The sequence below is a fragment of the Tachysurus fulvidraco genome, chromosome 7, assembly GCF_022655615.1.
Source record: "Tachysurus fulvidraco isolate hzauxx_2018 chromosome 7, HZAU_PFXX_2.0, whole genome shotgun sequence".
NCBI lineage: Eukaryota > Metazoa > Chordata > Actinopteri > Siluriformes > Bagridae > Tachysurus > Tachysurus fulvidraco.
Window position 1 is genome coordinate 23,974,555 of NC_062524.1, and position 24,654 is coordinate 23,999,208.

Below are 24,654 nucleotides of genomic sequence, written 5' to 3' on the forward strand. Positions count from 1 at the left end.
ATTTATCTTATTTCTCTGGAACATGTTAGGTAACATTTAACACCTGAGGGTCATAGCCACATGTCTTGGCTTTCACCAAAAAAAAATCAAGTCAAAAGACCCAAAAATGGCTTCAATAAAACTATTTTTCTACGGACATGTTCATCCGGTGTAGTGTTCCACAGGTGGAACGGTGTTCACTAACAAATTTTAAGCCTGGCTGGCTCTGGAGTATTGAAACATAGTTGGATCCCTCGTGATGTAGTGGCTTTTCGATTGATAGGTTTTAAAAATATAATGTGCATGGACAAATATCTAAATCAACATAGCAATGACTGCAGTAATGAAAATCAATAATGTACAATGACCATACTATGATCTTTGGGTTCTGAATGGAAGACGGCAGTCCATATATGGAAGCCTAAGTACATGCAGGAGTGCTTCAGTATCCCTTGGCACATGTTTTCTATGCCTCTAACAGTATTAGACGTTACAGGAAGAGACTCGGTGCTTGAATCTTTCCAGGAAGAATGATCCAAGCGTCACGTTTTATATATATATATATATATATACAGTAGCAGCTCATAGCAGGAGGAGACACGGGACAATGCAGCTCAGGTATTGGAAAAAAGTGCTCTTTTATTTTAAAACAACCAGTGAGAAGAGAAAAGTCTGTGAAATATGCAGCGTGAAGTGTGGTCTGTGGTAGAGGTCAGGAGTCCGTGAGGCAAATCCCAGAATCGTGGTAGTGGCTCAGCATAGCGTGGCGTCATCGTCCTCTTCACAGCATACGTTCTGCAGACACACAGGGAGGCAAAATACCGCATGAGCTTTTAGCCCAACAGAACAGAACACTTACCTCCCTGCTGCTTATCCCTATTGTTTGAACTAACCCGCTCTTGGAGGGTGAGGAGATTACAGGCCGCTCCCGATTGGTTCCTCCGAGTTTGGCAGGCTTTTGGCCACCACACTCAGCGGTGCTAGCCATGGTGCTGAAGCGCCGTTCCCTTATTTGCTACAGTGATGCAGGTTTTGCGGGGTATAGAACGATAATGTGTGGCTTGCGTGTGTACACAGTGGTAAAAAAAACAATTCAATGGGGTTAGAAGCTCTTAAGATGCTAAATATAAAAAACAATGATTAATAAATTAGTTAGTAAGAATATATGAGTAATTAAATAATAAGGAAGTATAAAAGCCAAGATAACAGTAAAGACAGTATTTTCTGTTACCTTCAGCTTTTCCTGTCAGGGGTCATCATCTGGTTCCACCTAACTCTATCCTCAGCATCGTCTACTCTCGCACCAATGTCCTCTTTCAACATATCCTTATATCAGTAAAGACAGTATAAGCAGTCTAAACAATATACAGCAGTGCAGTGACAGCATAGTGTTATGAGATTATAACACTGAGATTAATTAGTGTTATGAGTGCAAGAGGCAGTACCTTGTAACTACGTCAGTATAGCACAAATGTCTGTGTGTTAACAATAATGTACATACATTGTACTGTATGTTTACTGAATTTGTGCGATTTTAACAATGTGAACAGTGTAAACGCTAACACTATCTATCTATGACATTTGATTGGTGTCACAGTATATAAACTGTACCACAGCATGTTATATTTTATAAAGTATTCATACATATACAGTAAATACAAATTATACATATAAAGCTATATACATATATAGTTCCCATGTGTTCTTTAGACAAATTTAAAAACTGAACAAAGCTATTCAGCATCCTCATCCTCATATGTAAAGACAAAAATACCCACTCATAGTACGATGGGAAGAAATAAGGAAACGCAGTAAAGAGCATTACCAACGTAGATGATTTAAAGGCTGGCATTGTGCCAAAAGTGCTTTCTGCCTCTCTTCTCTCTCTCTCTCTGGCTCTGTGAGTTATGATATCTGTTTGGCCACATTCCAACTGTAGCACTACCCATAACTCCTCTTTATCGACTGCCATCTCTCTATCTGAGAGAGTCTTTGAGGACCCGGCTGAATTCCCTTAAAGTGTGACATGACAGGGTTGGTCCTCTTTGCTGAACTTTTTCTGGCAATGATGTAAAAAAGCATCTGCTTTCCCATTACCAAACTGAATTTGTATGAATTGAGGACACAAGATAGACTGTAATGAAAATGAAAAATGAAATTAATTATGGTATTGTATGTATTTAAAAAAAACTTGCCTTTATGGATTTATATGCTGACAGTAAAATACAGGCTGATTGCACAAACAATAAACCATGCTGTAGTGGTATATGTAATGTATGACCACTTTACAGCACAGCATAAACAAGGTGTTTGGTTTAAACAGTTTGAGAAAAAAAGTTATGAGAGTCCAGTAAAAAAGAGTCAGTGAAAATGACCACAAAATCAAGCAAATTCTTCAATATTCAGACACAATTTTTCAGAATTACCTCAAAGTTTCCATAGATTTGAACCAAGAAGTATATAGAGACATCATCCCAATAAAAATGCAGCCACTCTTCCATTCCCTTATGTTTTTCGAACATGAGTACAGCTATCTTATTCTATATATATCTCTTATTAAAGAAGAATCTGGTGCTTGCTGTGATGTTGCAGGCAAATAAAAAAATGGAAATCAAATCATGTTGCATTGAGAATTTTGAAAAATTCTACAGCAAAATCAAGTATTCTTGACCGCGACAGTAAAGTTGGACTGTAAAGATGTCAAAATGAGTCATTTAAACAAATGATTTGTAGACTATTAATAACATAAACCATAATAGACCATTGTGTCATGACTACCATCAAGCAGGTTTTAACTAATTTTATACAATATGTCAACAGTTTAACAAATAAATGATGCTTAGTAAATGCTCTATGCCATAATCCAGAACAACGTACAGAAATAACATTTCCTCATGTTAGATCATTAGGTTTGGGTTGGATGCTCTGGGGGTATGGGTACTTAATCTGTAGGGTGGTTATTTCATCATGGAAATAAAAAATACATCTATAAACATTATCTGCTATTTCTAGTTCTTGGTAAAGAGATTTTTTTGTCTTTGTTTGGAGCCAGTTTAGACAGGCAGGGTAAGTTCATTCCCCAACAGCTACAGGAAGCCAGTGGAGGGGAAAAACAAACAATGAGGTAGTGTTCTCAGAGCTAAAATCGGCAAAATAAATAAATAAATGGTTGCACTAATCCAGTCTCTAGAAGACAGTGTGCTGGACATTAGCCTCTGTGGCTAGAAATGGTCAGATCCTCTTGATGGTGCCAAGAACAAACCTTTTCTTGACCCAGCACTGTGAGGCAAGAAGGTTTTTTGTCCAGAACTACCCCAAGGTTGAAGGTTGGTGTAGTTCCAGATGGTATAATCTGAGACTTGTTTATGTATATGAAAATGCCCCACAACCCTACATGCCCTACATCTGTCATAAGTCACTGAATCATGTTCTTCATTTACATATTAGATAATGATAGGCTCTGAAATTTTATGATGCAATAAGACATTCCCGAGTCTTGTTTTATATTAACCACATTTTGCAGTTTTCAAACCTTCGTCTGTTACTTACAGTACTCTAAAAGCTATAGTGAGACATGTATGTAAAACGTTAGGGTGACCAAACACAGTGTTAAGAAAGTATTGAATCTAAGACTCTAGTCTCATTCAGTAAAGACACGGCTACTGTAAAGACACATCTACCGGTAGATCAGTCTAGATTAAAAAAAATAGGCAGAGAACCTATGACAAACAGCGAAACAAGGTGAGATCGTAACCTCAAAGCGAACACACGGCTTTGTCTTACATCTTACAGTTCAAGTCCTACTAATCTCGCTTCGATTTACATTTGATTTTCAATCACATTCCCGCTCTGTCCTTTATCTGAATAACCATCTGCTGCTCTGCCACCGTTATCAACCCGCCTTTGTCATCTGTGCTGAAGAGCAGACCCGTGGCAGGGTGTGATAGCGGATTTAAATGTTTACCACCATTGACCTGAAGGCCTTACTGTTCTGACAGAAAAGGAGGCAGCCTCACATAGATGATTTCTGCTGATTCAAGATGTAAGACAGCATTCATTGGGCATGTAGTAACTGTAGGTCTTCGGAGGATTTCCCTGCAGTCATAGGAATACAGTATCTGTCACAACATAATGCAGTATTAAAGAACAAAATTGGTTTTAAACAAAAATAATTTTATTAAGAGTTAATCGAGGATTAAGAATGGTATTGTTGAGCTATAACAAAATTTGAACACAGTATCCTTTTAAGAATACACAAGCTAGTAATCTATGAAATCTCATTAAAAAAAAGTGTATTACAATTAAGTCTTTCTCTTTACAGTAATTTTTTTTTCCCCTGCTGATTTGGTGGCTCAAACCATAAATAATGTTGTTGTCCTTTAGTTGCTTTCTGTTCAGAATTGCAAGAGAAGATCATCTAATCCACATATTTGATTTGGTCCATTCTAACGCAACCATCCAATTTAATTTAGGTTTGGGACACTAAAAATTAACCCCTCCGTTGCTGGCTTGGTTCCCTGCCTGGGAATTGGCCAAGGCATTGAGAGAGTAGTCTCCTGCTGATATTATTTTGCTGACTAGCTCTAATATTATTGACTAATTCTCCCAAATTTGCTGGTGAAAAACTCAACAATGGCTAAATGCTAAGATTTCTAAACAGAATGGCCACCGCATGCCAATCAGTCCTGTTAGGAGAGCTTGGATTTTTTAGGTTACAATTGTTTCGAATTAAGAAGAAAAATACAACTAAAACATGGTCTGGTCATGATCGTAATATCAGACATATCGATCCTTCTGAAACCAAAGAACATCTGTACTTTACACATCTGTATTGGCCATTTGTAGTTTAATGTGAAATGGTCTGAACAAAAATGACACATAATACCGTCTCTTGTGTCTTATCGACTTGCACACGGTGATATTGCAGAAATGTTACTCCTTTACCACAGAAGGTTTTTCAAGGACATTCGAAGGCAAAGTTCTTGCACTGTCAGGAAATTTTGACTAAAAACTCATCCGATCTAATCAAATCATCCAGATTAAAAGCCTCACATCCTGTTTGAGAGTTTAATGACAACATAAACAGAACCTGCAGTAAGCTTTTATCACATGTCTACTGAGAAGTCTGTTCGGATCATGAAAGAGTAATAATCAACTTAAAACTTAAAAAAAAAATAATAATAATAATTTCTGGATTTTTTTTTTATTCATTGTTTAATTCAAGGATTGCAAATTGTCCAACTCCTGATGCAACAGGTCCTGCAGCTGTAAATTATGATGACTTAGTTTGCGGTGCTTTTTTTAACATTGTTGTTTAATTTGTCCAGAGAATATTGTTCCAGATGCATTGCAAATTTGGGACAAGAGGCAACTTTTTGTAGAGAGGAGTGTCATGGTGTTCATAAGCGCCAGTTTTTATTTATAGTGGACAGATTTACCAAGAAGTTAGCTCTAACACATTTGCCTGTTTTTTTTTTTTTCCTACCTACTGTACTTTACAATTGCAGGAATTTAGAAGGATGTTCATTCCTGGGAAAAGTATAAAAGATGTCTCTATTTGTACACTTGCAAATATTACTATCTATCTATAGGGGAGTGATGAATAGCCAGGACTTTTTTTTTCCCTGTGAATAAGAATATTACTACCGTATATACTATAGAGCGGCAGTAAACAAGGTACGTGGCCGAATTTAGATAACAGTTTTCTAATGAGCGATCTGGAAATACAAAGTCATGACAGGGTGTTATATATAAATAATGCTAATGCTAATGTTAGAAATCCTTTAAGACTGTCAAAAACTAGGGGATAGAAAATAGGGACTGACAGAGAAGGTTGCATTGTTTTGTCATATGTATTTCGATATTTATTCATCTTCGGTACAGTATTACACAAGAAAAACAATGTACCCTGATGTGTATGCATGTGGTTTGTTGTTTGTTTTATAGTACTAATCATAGTGACAGTAGCTTGTATAACAGGTTTTCTTCCCCTCTGGCTCTGTGTGTAAAATGTGAGTGTGAGTAACAGTGATGAGAGAGAGAGTCTATGGCTGTCTCTTCAAATTTTCCCAGTTCCTTAGAGTTTTCATATTTGGAACACATCCTCATTAAACTGGAGAATATACTGCAGTCTGCCTGCGGATAGCAGATACAATTTCATTAAAAAACAATCAAGCTACATTAGCATTGAGCTTTATATGGCCCTGATTACTTTTCATACTGATAATCATCATTGCACTTGTAGTTTTATTTTCTCTAAGGCTGTGTTCAATGTACATGTTCCCACATTACGCTGCACATGATATACTACAGAAGTACTACATTTTTATGTAAGGGATAAAATGCAATTCTTAGTGTCAGGGTAGGATAAATATGGCTGCGAATTATATAACAATTACAACAGTTATAAATAGTTGATCCCTCATGATTCTGATTCAAATGGGTATCTTCAACCACTAAAATTCTATGTAAAGTTATCCAACAAAGGGAAAAACACACGCTTTACACTGGTAGCCAATATAAATGTGATATAAAAGTGATATAAATAATCCATATGTTTATACCGATTGAAAATTTCCCATAAGCCGATTTAGATACTGCTGGCAGAACAGAACGCCAGCGTATTGGCAAAAAAGGTTAAATGTTAAATAAATATCTGCCATGAATGTCCATGAGAACAAATGTGTCATTAATGTACAGTAAAAATGATATGATAATGTACTACAGCCCTATAGCTTGAGCTGCTCTTATAGAATGTGAATAAACACCATCTGACCAATCAAATCTTAGAATTCAAAAGTGCTATATTTAGTAATGTGTTACCAAAAAAAAGCTGTGATTCTCTTTATAACCCTTAACTGAATACAATCCAGGTTCTTATTTCAGTCGCACACTTTAATCTTTGCTTCTGGGTGGCTTTACTGACTACAACATTTGTATTTTAGAGCACTGTGATTATCTTTGGCATTCTTGCATATGCCACCCTACAATGCCCACTGTCCTGGCACACACACTACATGGATACACACACACACACACACACACACACACACACACACACACACACACGAAACCACAGAATGCCTAATGCCCAGAAAGTGCATGAGCAACCATGTGTGAAGGTTGGACGAGGCAGTGATTAGCACAGCACACACAAACACAGATGGGGAACGCGGTGCATAGCGTGTAACAGAGAACAGAAATACTCAGTCTAATAATGTTATCGTTAGATGTAATGGCCAGGAGATTGTGTTATTACTCATATCAGATGAGTGAGTCGGTCTGATCGAGCATGTGACAGAAGACCAGAACAGACTTGCAAAGAGGCTTGCACTCTACTATTAAGTCTTGTAGGTGTAATGGTGATGTTATGCCAGTGCAGTTCTACTGAAGCTTTCTCAGCTATAAATAACAGAGAAATACATGTTATCTGATGCGTTTCAAATCAGTCAGTTATAGAGATAATTGGAAGGTTACAATTAGAATTAATTGGTTACAGCAGGAATCAGACGTTTGCAGTGAGAAACAAAAGGTTACAGAAATCATCATTTGGTTACTGAGATAATTGGAAGGTTACAGCATGAATCATTTGGTTACAGCAAGAATAAACCAGTTACACAGAGATTTGGGAATTTACGCTGAGATTTATTTGGTTAGAAATCGAATCCGAAGGTTACAGCATGAATCATTTGGTTACAGCAAGAATAAACCAGTTACACAGAGAATTGTGAAGTTACAGTGAGAATCATTTGGTTTCTATGGAAATCAATCGGTTACAGAGATACAGTAATACATCAGTTACGGTGAGAATCAGAAGGTTACAGCATGAATCATTTGGTTACAGCATGAATCAGTGAGTTCCACAGGGAATTGGAATGTTACAGCGAGAATCATTTGTTTACTGCAAGAATCAGTCAGTAATACAAAGAATTGGAAGGTTACGGTAAGAATCATTCAATTGGAGCGAGAATCAGAAGGTTACCCCAAGTATCATTTGATCAGAATTAGATTTGAAAGTTTACAGAAAGAATCATTTGGTTAATATCAGTAATACAGAGAATTGGAAGGGTTACAGCAAGAATCATTCGGTTACTGCGAAAATCAGTCGGTTACAGAGAAAATCAATCAGTTAAGAAAGAATAGGAAGTTTAGACTGAGAATCATTTGGTTACAAGCGAGAATCAGACAGTTACACAGAGAATTTGAAAGATACAGCAAGAATCATTTGGTTACTGCAAGAATCAGTCAGTAATACAAAGAACTGGGAGGTTACAGTAAGAATCATTCAATTGGAGAGAGAATTGTAAGGTTACAGTATGAATTACTTGGTTACAGTGAGAATCAGTTGGTTACAGATGGATTCGGAAGGTTAGAGCAAGAATCACTTGGTTACTGCGAAAATCATCCGGTTACAGAGAGAATAGAAAAGTACAACAGATATCAGACGAAATGAGACAAGTATCTGAATGAATGATACTGGAATGAATTTGAATTTTAGACTGAGAATTATGTCAAGTCAAGTCAAGAAGCTTTTATTGTCATTTCAACCATATATAGCTGTTGCAGTACATAGTGACGTTTCTCCAGGATCAAGGTGCTACATAAAACAAAGACAGGGCTAAGGACATGTAAGTAGTCTTAGCCACATAAAGTGCAACTGTGCAACCTGGTGCAAACAGTGCAGGACAAGGCAGACAAGACAGTGCAGGACAAAAGACAGTGCAGGACAAAAAACAGTGCAGACATAAAGTTACAAGACAATACAAAAAGTACAAAAAATGCAATACACAAAAGGCAATAAACGGTAACAGAAACAGCGCCGACCGACCGGTGTATATACTGAACGTTCAAACAATATTTAGTGCAGTAACATTAGAAAGAACACAGTTTCTTAGCAGCAGGTCCTTTGGATAATATATAGAGTTGTGCAAAAAACAGCAAATGAATGAAATATTGTATAGTATGTGTGTAATGGCTGAGATACTGTACAATATGTGCAAAAACAGCTGAAATATTTGACAGTATGTGCAAAAACAGCTGAAATGTTGGACAGTATGTGCATAACAGCAGAAAAGTGTGCAAAACAGTGTGTGTGTTTTGTGAGGGTCTGTGCAGTCCATACAGATGATGTGTGTGTGTATGTTGTGCTCAGTATAGTACAGTTCTTGTTATAGTACAGTTATTGAGAAGTCTGATGGCTTGTGGGAAGAAACTGTTACGCAGTCTGGTTGTGAGGGCCCGAATGCTTCGGTACCTTTTTCCAGACGGCAGGAGGGTGAAGAATGTGTGTGAGGGTTGTGTGGGGTCATCGACAATGCTGTTGGCTTTGCGGTTGCAGCGTGTGGTGTAAGTGTACATGATGGAGGGAAGAGAGACCCCTCTACCTAACCCTTGTAGTACAAGGGTTAGGTGTACCTAAGCATCAGAAGATTAGAGCTCCCTTTTGAAGGTTGGGCATTCAGCAGATATTCTAGATCTCAAAAACAACCAGGAATAATTGTGTGCAATCTGTTTTGTTACCTGAGGGAAGATCTCTGTGTGCAGGATTGTATGCATGCTGAGAACCTTTTGCGTTGCCTTTTTACAGAAAATGGTCAGTGGGGAAACAGATACTTGATTACATCTCACATCCTCAGAGAGCTGGAGGTACGGGGTTTATTTATATCCGATGCCGGTTTGTCCATTGCATGCCATCTGTTTCTGTTACTGTTTCTGTGTGTGTGAGTGTATGTGGAGTTCCTATGGAAAGCCAGGCCCATTGTCTTTTCTGGTGAGGTGCCAGGTTGATATTGCCCATCTGCTCCCTTTATCCAAAGAAAGGGTATGAGAGTTCTGCTTTGGGGAAAAGAATGAAGATTCTGACAAACATGTGGACTTTTGGGAGAGATTGACTCTCTCACTCTCATTTTCTACCGCTTTTATCCGAACTACCTCGGGTCACGGGGAGCCTGTGCTTATCTCAGGCGTCATCGGGCATCAAGGCAGGATACACCCTGGACGGAGTGCGAGAGATTGACTCATTTAGCTTTGTTCATGGAAAAGAATATGGTATAGCAAAGCTGAAAGGTGTCTGTAGCATACCTGTTTGCCCAATTGCTTACCGTGATGCTTCACACACACACACACACACACATTTCTCAGGATTTAGCTGACCTAAAAACATACTTGTACAAATCCACTCTTCTTATTCACACACATGAACATTAATGGTGTGCATTGAAGCACAATGCATTCATCTGCGTGGAACATGTGGTTACCTTTTGACATCTAGGCTTAATCTCTCTTAATTGAAGGCAAGATCCCCATCTGTAGCACTGCAGGAAATGATTTAAGGTGCAATATTCGATTTTCTTTTTTTATTCGTGTATGTGCATCTTCATTTATTACAACGATTTGGTTGAGTGGTGGCCTGCTGACCTGAGTGTATGTGTGTGTGAGAGAGAGTCAATTAGCATTAATTGCCTGCTGTTCAGCCTTCTGCGGCGCACGCCCTTGTTTTGTTCACGAACCGTTTTGTCACTTACGGACGAATCACTAAAGTGAACGAGTCAGTATCAGTCATCCGTTTCACTATTATGCATACTGTAGATTGGCATTATTGCCAAACATAAGTCAGTGAATCGTTTGGGTACAGCCATTATTGTTAGTCCTGTTTATCAAGGTGGTGTCAGAGTCAGTTACTGAGGCAGCGTTTGAGTCAATTGGTGGTCATGACAAAGATTTTTCTCCTTTTGAATTTGGTGAGTCAGTGTTTCAGTCAGAGAAAGTTTCAAATGTCAAGATTTGCTCTTTTTGCATTTAGTAAGTGAGTGTTTGAGTCAGTGACTCTTTAATCATGGTTGAGATTTATTCGTCTTTAAGTCAGGATTTGAGTAAGTTATCGGTCATGACTGAGATTTGCTTCTCTTGCATGTAGCAACTCATTATTTGAGGGACTTTGCTCCTTCTGAAACTGATGAGTCAGTACTTGAGTCAGTGAATCTTTCAGTCATGACTGAGATTTGCTGTTTTTGAATTTATTGAGTCAGTGTTTGATTCAGTGAATCATTTGGTCATATATAAATATAATATATATATAAAATATATTGATATTTGTTCCTCTTGCGTTGAGCGAGTCAGTCTCTGAGTCCGTTCTTGATCATATTTGATATTTGTTCTTTTTTGCATTCAGTGAGTCAGTGCCTGAGTCAGTTTTTGCTCAGCACCGAGATTTGCTACGCTTGCATTCAGCAAAAGACTGAAGTCTAAAATTACAAAGAAACATCATACATAATGACACTGCTGTTCTAGCAAGATGTTAGCTTGCTAGTTGACTAGTTTACTAGTCTACTAGCTAGCTAACTTAACAACTTGTAAATAATAGTTACAATAATTTTGGAGTTTGGAATTTCATGTTTTTTAAGCTAGATAATTAAATGACAATTATAATGGCATAACTACATCTTATAACCTTTATGGAAGAAATAAATACTCCTCTTGATCCCTTTTAATCTCTTCTTCTAATCGTTAATGAGACATGCGGATGTGGTAGCTCAGTGTTTAAGGTGTTGGGCTACTGATCAGAAGGTCATGGGTTTGAACCCCAGGTCCACCAAGCTGCCACTGCTGGGCCCCTGAGCAAGGCCCTTAACCCTCAGTTGCTCAGTTGTAAGTCACTCTGGATAAGGGTGTCTGCTAAATGGCGTAAATGTAAATGACATGCATTTAAACACTGACACTGAATTCCTACAGGATTCATCCGATTCGCTTGATGGCTTATTAAACTTGCAGCAAATATTTAGAACAGTACGTAAAGTTTTGTTGATCTGCCTTTAATATTACAGTCTTTTGTCCACATCCATCAAATTGTATTCATTCTTTTAAAGTATATCACGGTCTCCTTCATTGTTTCATGAAGGAGCATGAAGGAGAATGAACAGGGGGACAGTTTTAATTAGGTAATTGTTTCTGCTTTATGATCAGAGTGTTAAGTCTCAGGCTTGACAGTCCCATTCGACTAAATTAATGACCTTGCCTTTCAGATTAATCACAGAGTTGCATTCCTGTCCAAATTCACACACACTGGTTTTATAAATTCACTTCCGAATTGCAAAAAAAGAAACATTAGCATTAGCAACATTTACGTAACCCTAACCCTAGCTAGTCAAACACAGCTCTTCGATTTGTTAAGTTTGCTTAGCAGTTAGCTACGCTACTTATTTACTTTGGTACATACATTACACAGATCAGCCTAACAAATATTGTATTGAGTAATTTAAAACAAACAAACAAACAAAAAAACAACAACAACAGGCTCTAGCAAGCTAGGAATGTTAGACTAATTAAATCCAGTAGTCTGGTTAGGTGTTAAGGAAGACATAACAACACTATTCATGTTAATAATCTCTTTTAATGAAACCATACGAAGGATGAAAAGTCGTGCTCGGGTCCACGTGCGATTCCTTGTGACACCATGCTTCACTTCCCGCTAACGCCAATCTTCATTTGCTTTGAATCTCTGCTAATGCGTCATTTGCCTCAAGCACCATGACGAATCAGGCCCAGCCAATTACCCAGCATGCCCTGTCAGATTACCGTAGTGCAAGGAATGTCAGATAGAGAATGGAGCAGGATTTGAGGTGACATTGTGAATCGCACAATGACCTAGTTAGATGCTCACTCTCTTTCTTGTTCTCTCTCTCTCTCTCTTTCTCTCTCTCTCTCCCGCTTTTGTACACTATCTATCCGATCCTGCTTTTTTTTTTCTTTCCCTCTCAGGCGGTGGTTAGTATTCATACAGACAAGGGGAAAGGTGTTGCTGAAAACCTGCTGACAGGTTTGGATAAAAAAGAAAGAAAAAAAAAGACCAATTCCCTGGATCTGTGTTTCTGGATAGTGAACATTATTGGAAAAGAAGTCTAAAGTATTTTACACTTAACAATTTCAACATTCAGGTTCTAGTGTAAGCTCTACAATGTAGAATGAATTTTAATACCAAAAAAATGATTGAAACTAATATTACAGATAGGATTTGGTGTATGTGCAAAAAAAAGGAGATCCATATGTGTGAAAATAAGCTAAAATTTTGCAGATACTAAAAATGGTGATACTGGAATTGTATTAAAAATCCTGTTGGTATCATTCAGTCCTTCATTTTCTACCACTTATCCAATCTACCTCGAGTCACAAGGAGCCTGTGCCTATCTCAGGCATCATCGGGCATCGAGGCAGGATACACCCTGGACGGAGTGCCAACCCATCGCAGGGCACACACACACTCTCATTCACTTACACAATCACACACTACGGTCAATTTTCCAGAGATGCCAATAAACCTACTATGCATGCCTTTGGACCAGGGGAGGAAACCGGAGTAACCGGAGGAAACCCCCGAGGCACGGGGAGAACATGCAAACTCCACACACACAAGGCGGAGGCGGGAATCGAACCCCCCAACCCTGGCGGTGTGAGGCAATCGTGCTTACCACTAAGTCACCGTGTCCCCCGTTGGTATCAATTAATTGATATCTTCATCAAGCAGGACATATACAACTGATTGAGATTCCATATGAGATTGTGTGGAAGAATACTTTACCGTTAGTTGTGCAGGTTGGAAAGGTTGCAGGATAAGTGTGTGTGTGTGTGTGTGTGTGTGTGTGTGTGTGTGTGTGTGTGTGTGTGTGTGTGTGTGTGTGTGTGCACCCAGGTACTCTCCTCTTTAGAATACAAGGTTATATAAATGTACACTGACATTATCCACTGTAAGAGTAAGAAAGTGTATGTCGGCCAAACTGAGTGTCTGTGTGATTGATTGCCATCTCCTCCTGTAGGTAAAGGTCCTGAAACTCTGTATGCCGGCCAGAAGCTCAATGATAACGAATGGCATTCAGTAAAAGTGGTGCGCAGAGGCAAGAATCTGCAGCTGTCTGTGGACAATGTCACCACTGAAGGTAATGAATATTATGCAACATGCTAAGTCGCTTAGCAGGTTCTGTGGTGAAAAAGTTCCCAGGTTCTACATAGTTCTCATAATGGGGTGTTTAAATAAGAAAAAAAGCCATGTGGATTAAAACTGGGTTCCCAATTGGAAATGGTTGAGCAAGACTTCAAAATGTTTAAACGTCCAAAATTTAACCAAATTTAACCAAATTTAACCAAAATTTTGGTTAATTATCAAGCCGTAAATAAATCCTTTCAAAGGAAACAAAATAATATCCGATTTACAGCTAAAACCCTTGACATCTCTCCAGGTCAGATGACCGGTGCCCACACCCGCCTTGAGTTCCACAACATTGAGACCGGCATCATGACAGAAAGACAGTTCATCTCTGTTGTCCCGTCCAACTTTGTCGGCCACCTACAGGGACTGACGGTCAATGGCGTACCCTATCTTGACCAGTGCAAGAACGGCGATATCTCCTACTGCGAGCTCAACGCCCGCTTCGGCATGCGCCACATCATCGCAGACCCCGTGACCTTCAGGAGCAAAGGGAGCTACCTGGCGCTGGCTACACTACAGGCGTACGCCTCCATGCACCTTTTCTTCCAGTTCAAGACCACCAGCACTGATGGCCTGATCCTCTACAACAGTGGAGATGGAAGTGATTTCATTGTGGTGGAGCTAGTTAAAGGGTGAGTCTCAAACCGTCAGTGCAACTCTGATGTGGCCATGGCATTCAAGCGACATTCACATGGGGTATAAATCTGTTGATTTTAAGCTAATTACCTACTACCTGCTGCCTGTAGTATCTCTTATCTGACAGGTTTATGAATCATCGCACCGCACTTTGGCATTTCGTTCAAGTAATGAGATTCTTTTCCTTTTTATCATCGCAGATCTGTGACATTATTTATAGTCTTCTATATTTCTTGCGAGTAGATGATATTTTACAAAGTTTAAATCACTTATAGGGAATTTTTTAAAACATTTAATCACAATATTGACTGTCTTTCCAGACAGAACTTTGGGAATTGAATGTTACAGTACTTCAGCAAATCAAAATTTCTTTGCAAGACTAAAATTGTGTCTTGTGGCATCATTAAGTTCACGCATGATGTATTAAAGTACAAATATAAATTGATAAATTGATGTACTGGATCAACTGCTAGATAATATGAAAAAAAAAAAGCTCATTATAACCAATATTGTATAAAGTGAAACGTATAAAAACAGACTGGTGACCTTAACCCTGTAGAGAACAGAGGACGACTTAGACTAATATTCATCCATAAAACATAAGAGAAGGCTTTAGACTGCTGCTGTTGATGAAGTCCTAGTGATATTTGCAGGTTCATTACTTCGAGAAGGAACCTGCAAGGGAGAAGTCGTGGCCTAATGGTTAGAGAGTTTGACTCCTAACCCTAAGGTTGTGGGTTCGAGTCTCAGGCTGGCAATACCACAACTGAGGTGCCCTCGAGCAAGGCAACGACTAATGATGTTTGGTACTTGTTGTACTGCACCTTTGAGGGGAATAGAGTGTGAGAGTTACATTATCCCTTGCTTGTAAACGTGCCGGACTGTTTTTGGTTGTATGTGACACATGGTTTCTGTGAGAACAGAACAAAAATCTGCTCAAATGGGAGGAGACCAAATGCTTCCTCAAGTCTTTCTTTTTTTTTTTTTTTTTGTTTGTTTGAACAGAGCATCAGCATCCTCATCCAGCCTTGTCATTCTGACATATTTATAGCCCAGTTTCTCGCAAAGCAATACAACATTTGCATGTTTGTCAAAAACCAACAGCTTTGTAAACCATCCTAGAAGAAATAATTGCAGAAATTCCATTTATGCTCGGGCTGAAAAATCTTTTTGTTTCATCCTGAAGTCTTTCATCTGGAATGTATAAAATAATTTATCACATAACATATGAATAAAGCTGAAATGAAACAAAACAAAAACAAACAAAAAAAAAAATATATATATATATTAACATAGGGAAAGTTACACATCATGTTACAAACCGGGGAAGATCATGGCCTAATGGTTAGAGAGTCTGGCTCTTAACCCTATGGTTGGGGGTTCGAGTCTCGGGCCGGCCACGACTGAGGTGCCCTTGAGCAAGGCACTGAACCCCCCAACTGCTCCCCGGGTGCTGCAGCATAAATGGCTGTCCACTGCTCCGGCTGTGTGTTCACGGGGTGTGTGTGTGTTCACTGCTGTGTGTGTGCACTTTGGATGGGTTAAATACAGAGAACAAATTCTGAGTATGGGTCACCGAACTTAGCCGTATGTCACGTTACTTTAAACCTGCAAAGCTGTAGTTCACACCTAGGTCTTATTAATAAAAATAAAATGCGGTGATTTCAAACCATCCTCTTGTTAAACATCTTTGAGCTATTCTTCAGAGATGTATTTCATGCCAGTTGTTTGTAAAGACATCAATCAACATTGATGCAACCATCATTTCTCCATCCGGAAGTAAGCGCTTGCTTTCGTTGTTCTCTCAGGTATATCCACTACGTCTTCGACCTGGGCAATGGACCCTCTCTGATGAAAGGCAACTCAGACAAGCAGCTGAACGACAACCAGTGGCACAACGTGGTGGTTTCCCGCGACACCAACAACATGCACACACTGAAAATCGACTCCCACACCGTCACCCAGCACTCCAATGGAGCCCGCAATCTGGACCTTAAAGGTATCATGTGGCACTAATAACACACACATTATGTAGGGTCACCGCAAAAATGTCTGTGGGTCACTAATAACACACATTTTTTATGGCCTTTCTATGGAAACATAAAAGAGTCGCTGTCTGTCTGTACATTACAGACTACTGTGTTTACAGTACAGCATTCATGGGTTTATATACTTGGTGAAGCAAGCAAACTACATCCTTCATTCATTGTTACTCACAGTTGTTGTTGTTTATTTACCTGACACAAAGTAAGGTAAGCTGCGGCTTGCTGGAAACTGACGCTGCAGCCTGACTAGCGGTAGTTTGCTGATAGTTTGCATTGTATATCAAGCAAGACAAGGTTAATTAAGCCTACAGCTTGCAAATAAAATAGATACCTATTTTACCCCTTTTTTCCATTTTATTTTTCCTCAGGGAAAGTATAGCATTCTTATCCAAGCTTAGTTAGGGTTCATCCATAGCTAACAGTAAGATAGCTACAATTTTTTTAGCCTTTTCTGTTTTTCTTTCCTTTCAGCTCAGATAAATTAAGGCATAATAGCTAAGGTTAATCTACAGCTAGCTAGTTTTCCGTCCTGTAATTCGAGACAATATCAGACCTGTAGCTAGAATTATATTAAATTCAATTTAATTCTGTTTATTTGTATAGCAATTTTAACGTTTGTCCTTGTCTCAAAGCGGTTCTACAGAAGCACGGAAATAGAATAAACATTTCAAAGATTCTAATTAAATTACTATTTATATTTAACATCAATCCTTATCTTCTATCATCTCTTTAGTCCTTTAGTGCATCATAGAGCCTGATATGTACTGTAAAACAGAGGCCTCTTGTATACATTCTGATTATTGACGTGTGTTGGATGGACTGTGATCGTGATCGTTCTGTATGTCTGCCTGACACAAATATACAGGCTCATAGATAACTCGACCCACTAGAAACTCACTCGTTTTATTGCAGTCTGCATGTGAGATTTTTATCACTCAGTGGATGTGTGAAACATTTATACCAGATACATATCCCGCTGATACACTGATCCAATTCGAATAGAGCTAATGACAGTGTTTTATTTTGTCCTCGTTTGAACTCTGGCACATTCGTAAAGCCATAGCTCTCTGAGTAAATAAGTAATTACTCGTTATTATTAAGTAATTACATTTTAATCGGGTCAGGTGGCATGATCCGTGTGTTCGCAATTCACTAAATCATTCGCCGGTTGACACAGATACAGTCTTTTAACTGCAGTTTAAGGGAAATGGAAGTCTGGATAATTGTAACTTTTTCTATCTCACAGTAATGCCAAAAGCTACAGATGATGCAGCACATTAAAATCAGTGAAAAATGAGTAATATTACAGTTTACCCTCCCTGGGAAACAGATTATCCCTCTTATCCCCTGTGTGTGCTCTAAGTTAAAACCTTTCAGGCCTCCGTTAATGCCTTGAAATTTGTATGTAAGTTGTCGACAGACTATATCATCACTGAAGCAGCCAGACCGAGTTCTTCCTGTCAGTCAGAAGATTTTCCGTCTCATGCCGACGCTCCTACCAGCGCTGATAAAACACGCCTGTGGTTTTCACACTTTCTGATTAAGACCTTCTGGAGGATGAAAAACGACGTGATACGAAACCGTCTTTCAAGTAGTACACCGGGGCGGAAAAGAGTCAAATTTACTTGGCATTTGGATGATGGTGTGAAATTAACAAACTAGATTGACAAACTGGGGCTGATATCTCAAGTTTATATAATAAAGCCTTGTATGGTAAGGAGGAAATAAAATTTGATTAGCAATCGATCAGCCATTACAACATTAAAACCACCTAATATTGTGTAGCTCTACCAAAACAGCACTGACCCGACAAGATCTCTGAAGGTGTCTGGCACCAATACCGCAGATCATTTAAGTCCTGTAAGTCGTGAGGTTAGGTTCGGACTTCTTTGTCCAGCAATCCCTTCACGTTCCTCAAAGCGTTCCTGGACTGGATTTTTGCAGTATGGCTGGAGTATCATCCTGCTGAAAGAGGACACTGTCATTAGAAAGGTGGAAGATGTCTTTAGTTCCGTTGTAACAAGACGACCAGTAATTTTACTTACAGTGCTGAAATTACACATTAACAGTGCTGTCTCAAAGGGACGAGGGTTAAAGTTACTGATCAGAAGTTCAAGGGTTCAAACACTGCCAAGCTTCCACTGTTGGGCCCTTGAGCAAGGCCCTTAACCCTATCTGCTCTGAGGGTTGACCCTTCACTCTGACCCCGACGTCCTATAAAAAATGGCATATTCAATGAAAAAAATGTTGATTCTAATTTATTTATTATAACACACAAAAATTCACTATTTTTTAGACTCCACATATAGATTTAAATGACAATAAGGATAAAAAAACAGCAGGTCAAACCAAATCCATTTTAAAGGCAAATTTGAAGTACAATAGGGAGAAGTGATATTACTTCAGAAGTGATATTACTAAGAGTTAGCACAGGAGGTGTCATATATTTACATCATGATATTTATTCAGTCTTCGTTTCACAAATAAATGTAAGCCGACTTGTATATTGCTTCTGTTTGCCACAGTATGCGTCCATTTTAAAAAGCTTTGTCATGATTGTTTACTCCCTGGAAGCACAGACGCTCAATCCATTAGCAGTCACTTATATATATATATGTATTATAGCATTTGCGGTGAAACCAAATACACATCAATACACATCATGTGTGTTTGTAATGCAACAATGTCTACAGATGCTGAATATGGAATGTTCACAAGACACATGAAAATCAGCAGTATTACAAAACTTTTTGTCAAACAAAAAGGGTTAAGGTTAGGGGTTAGGGTTAGGGTTAGTGCTTAAGCAAACATCAACAGACCATGTACAGTTACATTTAAAAAACCTGGTTTTAAGATTATTCAGCTCTATTTTGACCTTATATAATACTACTACTACTACTACTAATAATAATAATAATAATAATAATATTAATAATAATAATAATAATAATAATACAGTATATAATATAGTAATAATAAAATGTGTATATTGTTTTGTTTTATATATATATAACACACACACACACACACACACACACACACACACACACACACATATATATATATATATATATATATATATATATATATATATATATATATATATATATATATATATATATATATAAAACTCCTGTCAGAGCTGCTGCTGTGGTAGAGAATTTAAAAAAATCTCCTTTGAGGCAAATACATTTTCAGAATTGGCTTTCCTTCACCAAGACTTCCAATAAGACAAGAACAGGCTCTTCTTAACACTTGCAAAAATAGATTTTCATAATGTTAAGCTGAAATTGGGTTCTTGTAACACACACACACACACACACACACACACACACACATACACACACACCACACACACCACACTCTCCGCACCCGAAAGTGGGATGAATTTGGAAAAGGTACTCGTTATTTAAATGTCACACACTGCAGAACTGGAAGTCTGGACTTCTATCTAAATCATGGCCTTAGCGTCAAAATGTCTTTGGAAATCCATTAGTCAAGATGATGGCTGAAAATATGTTGGACGCAGAGAAAATCCTGAGCTACATAGGGAGAGAGAGGAAGTGAAAAAACAACGTTAGGACGAAGCAGGCAGATTTGGAGTGAAATGGACTACATGAGTGATGACAGAGAGCCATTATTATTATTTTTTTCACTGTATTGTTTGTTCAGCTTTCACCCGTATGTCCTCTCAGGAGGTGTGTGCTTGTGTGCTATCATGTGCATTCAGTTCAAGGGGAATAATACTGTGCCAAGTCAAAATCCACTAGCCAAACACACCGTCTGGCAGCTGCGTTGGACTCCTCACTTTGACAAATGAGTCTGTGCTTGAGCTGAGCTTTAACAGCCACCTGCACTCAGCTAACTGGGCTGAAAATTGTAGCCTCACACCTGCTTAATGTCCAGCGAGGTCACGGTTAGCTTTAAAGCATTAGTTAAGTTTCGTGCTCTTAACATGACACTTACAGTATATAAAATTGTATAACACCATCACCAGGAAGTTGACCTAACACGAGACAAGTGACGAACGCAGCAGAACACTTGTTTTCAACCAGACCTAAATGACCCACACGTACAAAAACCCTGACCATAAAACTCTCCTTTAGGTTTATGGTCCTTCCTGCTTCAAGCTATCAGCTAACGCCAGATGACTGGTGGAAACTCAGTGAGGCATGAGGTCCGTTTATAGAACCTACTGTATAAACTGTATAAACTGATTGACTTATGTGGTGAAAAGAGCAGAATCCATCACTATCTTCTGTCTCCACTACAACTAAAAAATTAAATAAACACACCCTGCACAAAAGATCTGGCAACCCGCAGTCGCATAACCGAGCTCTGAATCCGCATAACAGTCCTTTTACTGTATGTATTTTAATCGAACGTCTGCACCTAACCACAAAACGTACTCGAAACGCTCTTCTTAAACGCCATCGACGTTTTCTTTGTGGTGTCTTGACTTGAAAGAGGTAACAAGTGACAGTTTCTGTATTGTTTTTTATTTTATCTTTTTTTTATCACAACCTGGATGCTGATAGTGGTTGCGAAGCCAGAAGCCAGACACCCCCACCCCCCCTTCTCCGTGTAATGAATCTAGCAGGTGAAATCCTTTCAGTGAAATGATGCTGCTTAAAAGGCACTTAGATGTAAATGAATGTGCTCATCTCAAAGCCTGAACTGTGACTTGCCTAAATGGATATTTCAGAGTTCAGCTCAGAAGAGAGCGAGATTCTTTTTTTTTTTTTTTAATTCTTTTTATTTTCACTCTCCTTCTTCCCCAGACATTTTAAATTAAACCTGCTGTGAGATGAGCTCATGTCTTCCTCATAGAATATTTGAAACAGTCCAGAATGCTTTGTAAAAAAAAACCATCCCTACTATTTCCTTTTAAAAATCGGGACAGAGTGAAACATCCTCGCTGGCCTATATTTGCTCTCAGGGATATGGACAGGAAATGGTGATCGTACTCTTCCCACACTCCTACAGGGATCAGCGATATGGAGGGAGGAAAAAAAAGATCAAAAACAGCTATGCTTTTTAAGCATTATTTATTAATGGGCTTGGGCCCTGACTTCATTTTGGAGGTCCTGGGGCAATGAAAGGGAATACATTAATCACAAGAGGACATTATAGATGTATGGAGTACCACTGGTGGTTGAGAAGATACAGGAGAAGAGAGCGTATTTCCCTTTAAAGGGACACAAACTGAATACTTAATATGTTTTTTTTTGACCAGTCGGAAATATGTGAGAAGGTTAAATGAGTTCGTTTTTACTATAAACGTGATTAAAGTGTAAAAATCAGTGTTAGTACAGTATGTACTGTAACAACAAAATTTGAGTCTATGCTAATAGAGCTAGGTAATAGATTACGCCAGCTTTCTTGACAAATTTAGTTTAGATTTATCCCCCCACACAACCCCTTCATGTGTTCCACCTTCTGTCCGCATTCATTTGTCATTTTTATGCCTGTAAGTGTGACAGTATCCTGAAGCAACTTCAGCCTCGCTATGACCAATTTCGCTCAGGAGCTCCCGTATCAGTGACAGGAATCTGCAGCTATGTCAATAAAGCAGGAAATTGGAGGATCACAGACATCACCGAGGATCACGCAAGACAAATCACTACGGATCAGACTAAAGGCAGGAAAAATAAATAGCCGTAAACGATTCAGGTAGAAATCATCGTGCCACTTACACTGGGGGTGAAAAAGACAGGAATATGTGTTCAGTCAGATTTAAGAAAAAATATTTTTGCAAAGGAACAAAACATGATTTTGTGGCTTACGCAAAACTTTAACACGTTTCTAAGAGCCGGATTGAAACACAAAGCGTGATCATTATGTGGAGATTGGAGTTTGGTGCTGATTGAAATTTGAACTATAGAAATCCATTTTGGTCATTAAAACACACATTGAAGAATAAAACAGTGGGAATCTGATTGTTGCAAAACGTCAATAATTAGGCTAACTATTGTTCATTCATTCATTTTATACCACTTATCCAAACTTCTCTGGTCATGGGAAGCCTGTGCCTATCAAGGCAGGATACACCCTGGACAGAGTGCCAACCCATCGCAGGGCACACACACACTCTCATTCACTCACACACTACGGACAATTTCCCAGAGATGCCAATCAACCTACCATGCATGTCTTTGGACCGGGGGAGGAAACCGGAGTACCCGGAGGAAACCCCGAGGCACTTGGAGAACATGCAAACTCCACACACACAAGGCGGAGGTGGGAATCGAACCCCGACCCTGGAGGTGTGAGGCGAACATGCTAACCACTAAGCCACCGTGCCTCCTGCTAAATATTAATTTTAAGAAATGGATTTTAATGTGAAATAACTATAAACAATCAATCGGTTCTATGTGTTATTTATATTTTATTTTATTCAACATCCTTCATAAATCGATAGCAAGTATAAGTTCTGTAAAATCAGGGAAAATCAAGGAACTGGGACCAGTATCAAAACCAGGATGTTCTATAAAATGATTAATAATAAATAATAATAATGTGACATAGACACACTAAGGTATAGATAGACAAACTAATCGGATCTAAACACACGTAAAGCTTTTCAATGCCAAATACACATAAAAAATGTATAATATTTAACATTTTTGGAACGAGTCGACAGTGCCAGTAGGTTTTCCGACACAACACAGACTGAAAACATTAGTTTTGCAGTTGTTAAACATCATAAAATGGATGAGAACTACAACGTGGCACTATTAAAGAAATCGGCAAATCGCGTTGGAATAAATGGAATAAAACCCTGACAATCTGAGTTTAATTATGGTGTCTTTGGAGTTTAACTACGGGGTAGTAAAAGTAACTCCATTTCATCTTAACACAAAATAATGTTGTTTATTTTCCTCTCTGGTTTTATTATTTATTCAACATTAAGCTCAGTTCATTCAAAAGTGATTAGTGGATAGAATTAGCAGAAGGGTTGAGGGTTAGCGTTTCAAATCCAACCATGTCGACCTTGCTTGTTTGAATGTATATACAATTTCTCACTGGCCTATGTTCTGTATTATTGTGCGTCTGGCATCAGCATTTCTCAAAAAAAAACCATTTTTATAATTTAGACCCAATCACAGGTTAATAATGCGGGGTTCGTCTAGTCTGGCATGTGAATGGTTAACATGTGCATGGTTATTATACTGTAGCTCCCACGGAGGAATCACTGTGGCACAAAAAAAGGTAAAAAAAAAAAAAATTACAAAGCGAGAGGCAATATGGGACAAGGGAAAGGTAGAAAAAAAGAAAAAAAAAATCCCTTGTCAGCATTTTTGGCAATTTAAACAGGTTGACGGAGAGCTTTAGTTTCCAAGAAGCCTAAATCTGCTGACTCGTTTATTTTTTTTTATTTTATTTATTTATTTATTTATATTTTTTACAACCCAAGCGTTATATCTGTTGAATATCTATTCTTCGAAGAGAAAACCCCAACTCTAATAGTGCATTCAGGAACATGCTGGGTTATTCTCACCAAAGCAACTTAATCTCCATGCCTTCTTTTCCCTATCTGGCCATCCTGACTGCTCATGGAAAACTCAAAGATATTGCAAAGGGAGTCCCACTTTGCCTTACTAGGCTTCTGATTGGTTTTATTTGCAAAAGAGAGTGTTTCTCGAGACCTGTTAAGGGAATGTTGGATACGTTTGAGGCTCCACTTCAAACATGAGAGACTCTCAGAGTCAGTCTTAGAGCGATTACTGAGAGAAAATGGCTTCCATCAGAAAGGCGTTGGACATTTATTGCAAACAGAAACACAAGACTCATATCAAGAAACGCTCTGCTGCTGCAATTGCGTCGATGGGACCGTAAGCGCCAAATCAGACTCCGGGCAAAATATTCAAACAAGCACTTAAGATCACGTTTCAATAGCGTCAGAAACACACATCATCATTTTCAAGTGTCTAGAGAATGAGCGAGAGACACTTCAAAGTGATTCGCATGTGTTTCCTGACATCTTGGATTAGCTCCAGCTTTGTGTACTGAAGT

The 24,654-nt window shown here is 38.6% G+C and overlaps 1 protein-coding gene across 16 annotated transcripts in view; it reads left to right on the forward strand.

Moving 5' to 3' along the window:
- nrxn2b (neurexin 2b) overlaps positions 1-24,654 on the forward strand; it is a 579,761-nt gene that overhangs the window by 321,606 nt on the left and 233,501 nt on the right. For all 16 annotated transcript variants that reach the window (XM_047816422.1, XM_047816432.1, XM_047816433.1 and 13 more), the window contains 3 exons: positions 13,788-13,907; positions 14,208-14,589; positions 16,402-16,592. In XM_047816422.1, the coding sequence (XP_047672378.1) occupies positions 13,788-13,907; positions 14,208-14,589; positions 16,402-16,592 (693 nt within the window). The remainder of the gene's footprint in view (positions 1-13,787; positions 13,908-14,207; positions 14,590-16,401; positions 16,593-24,654) is intronic.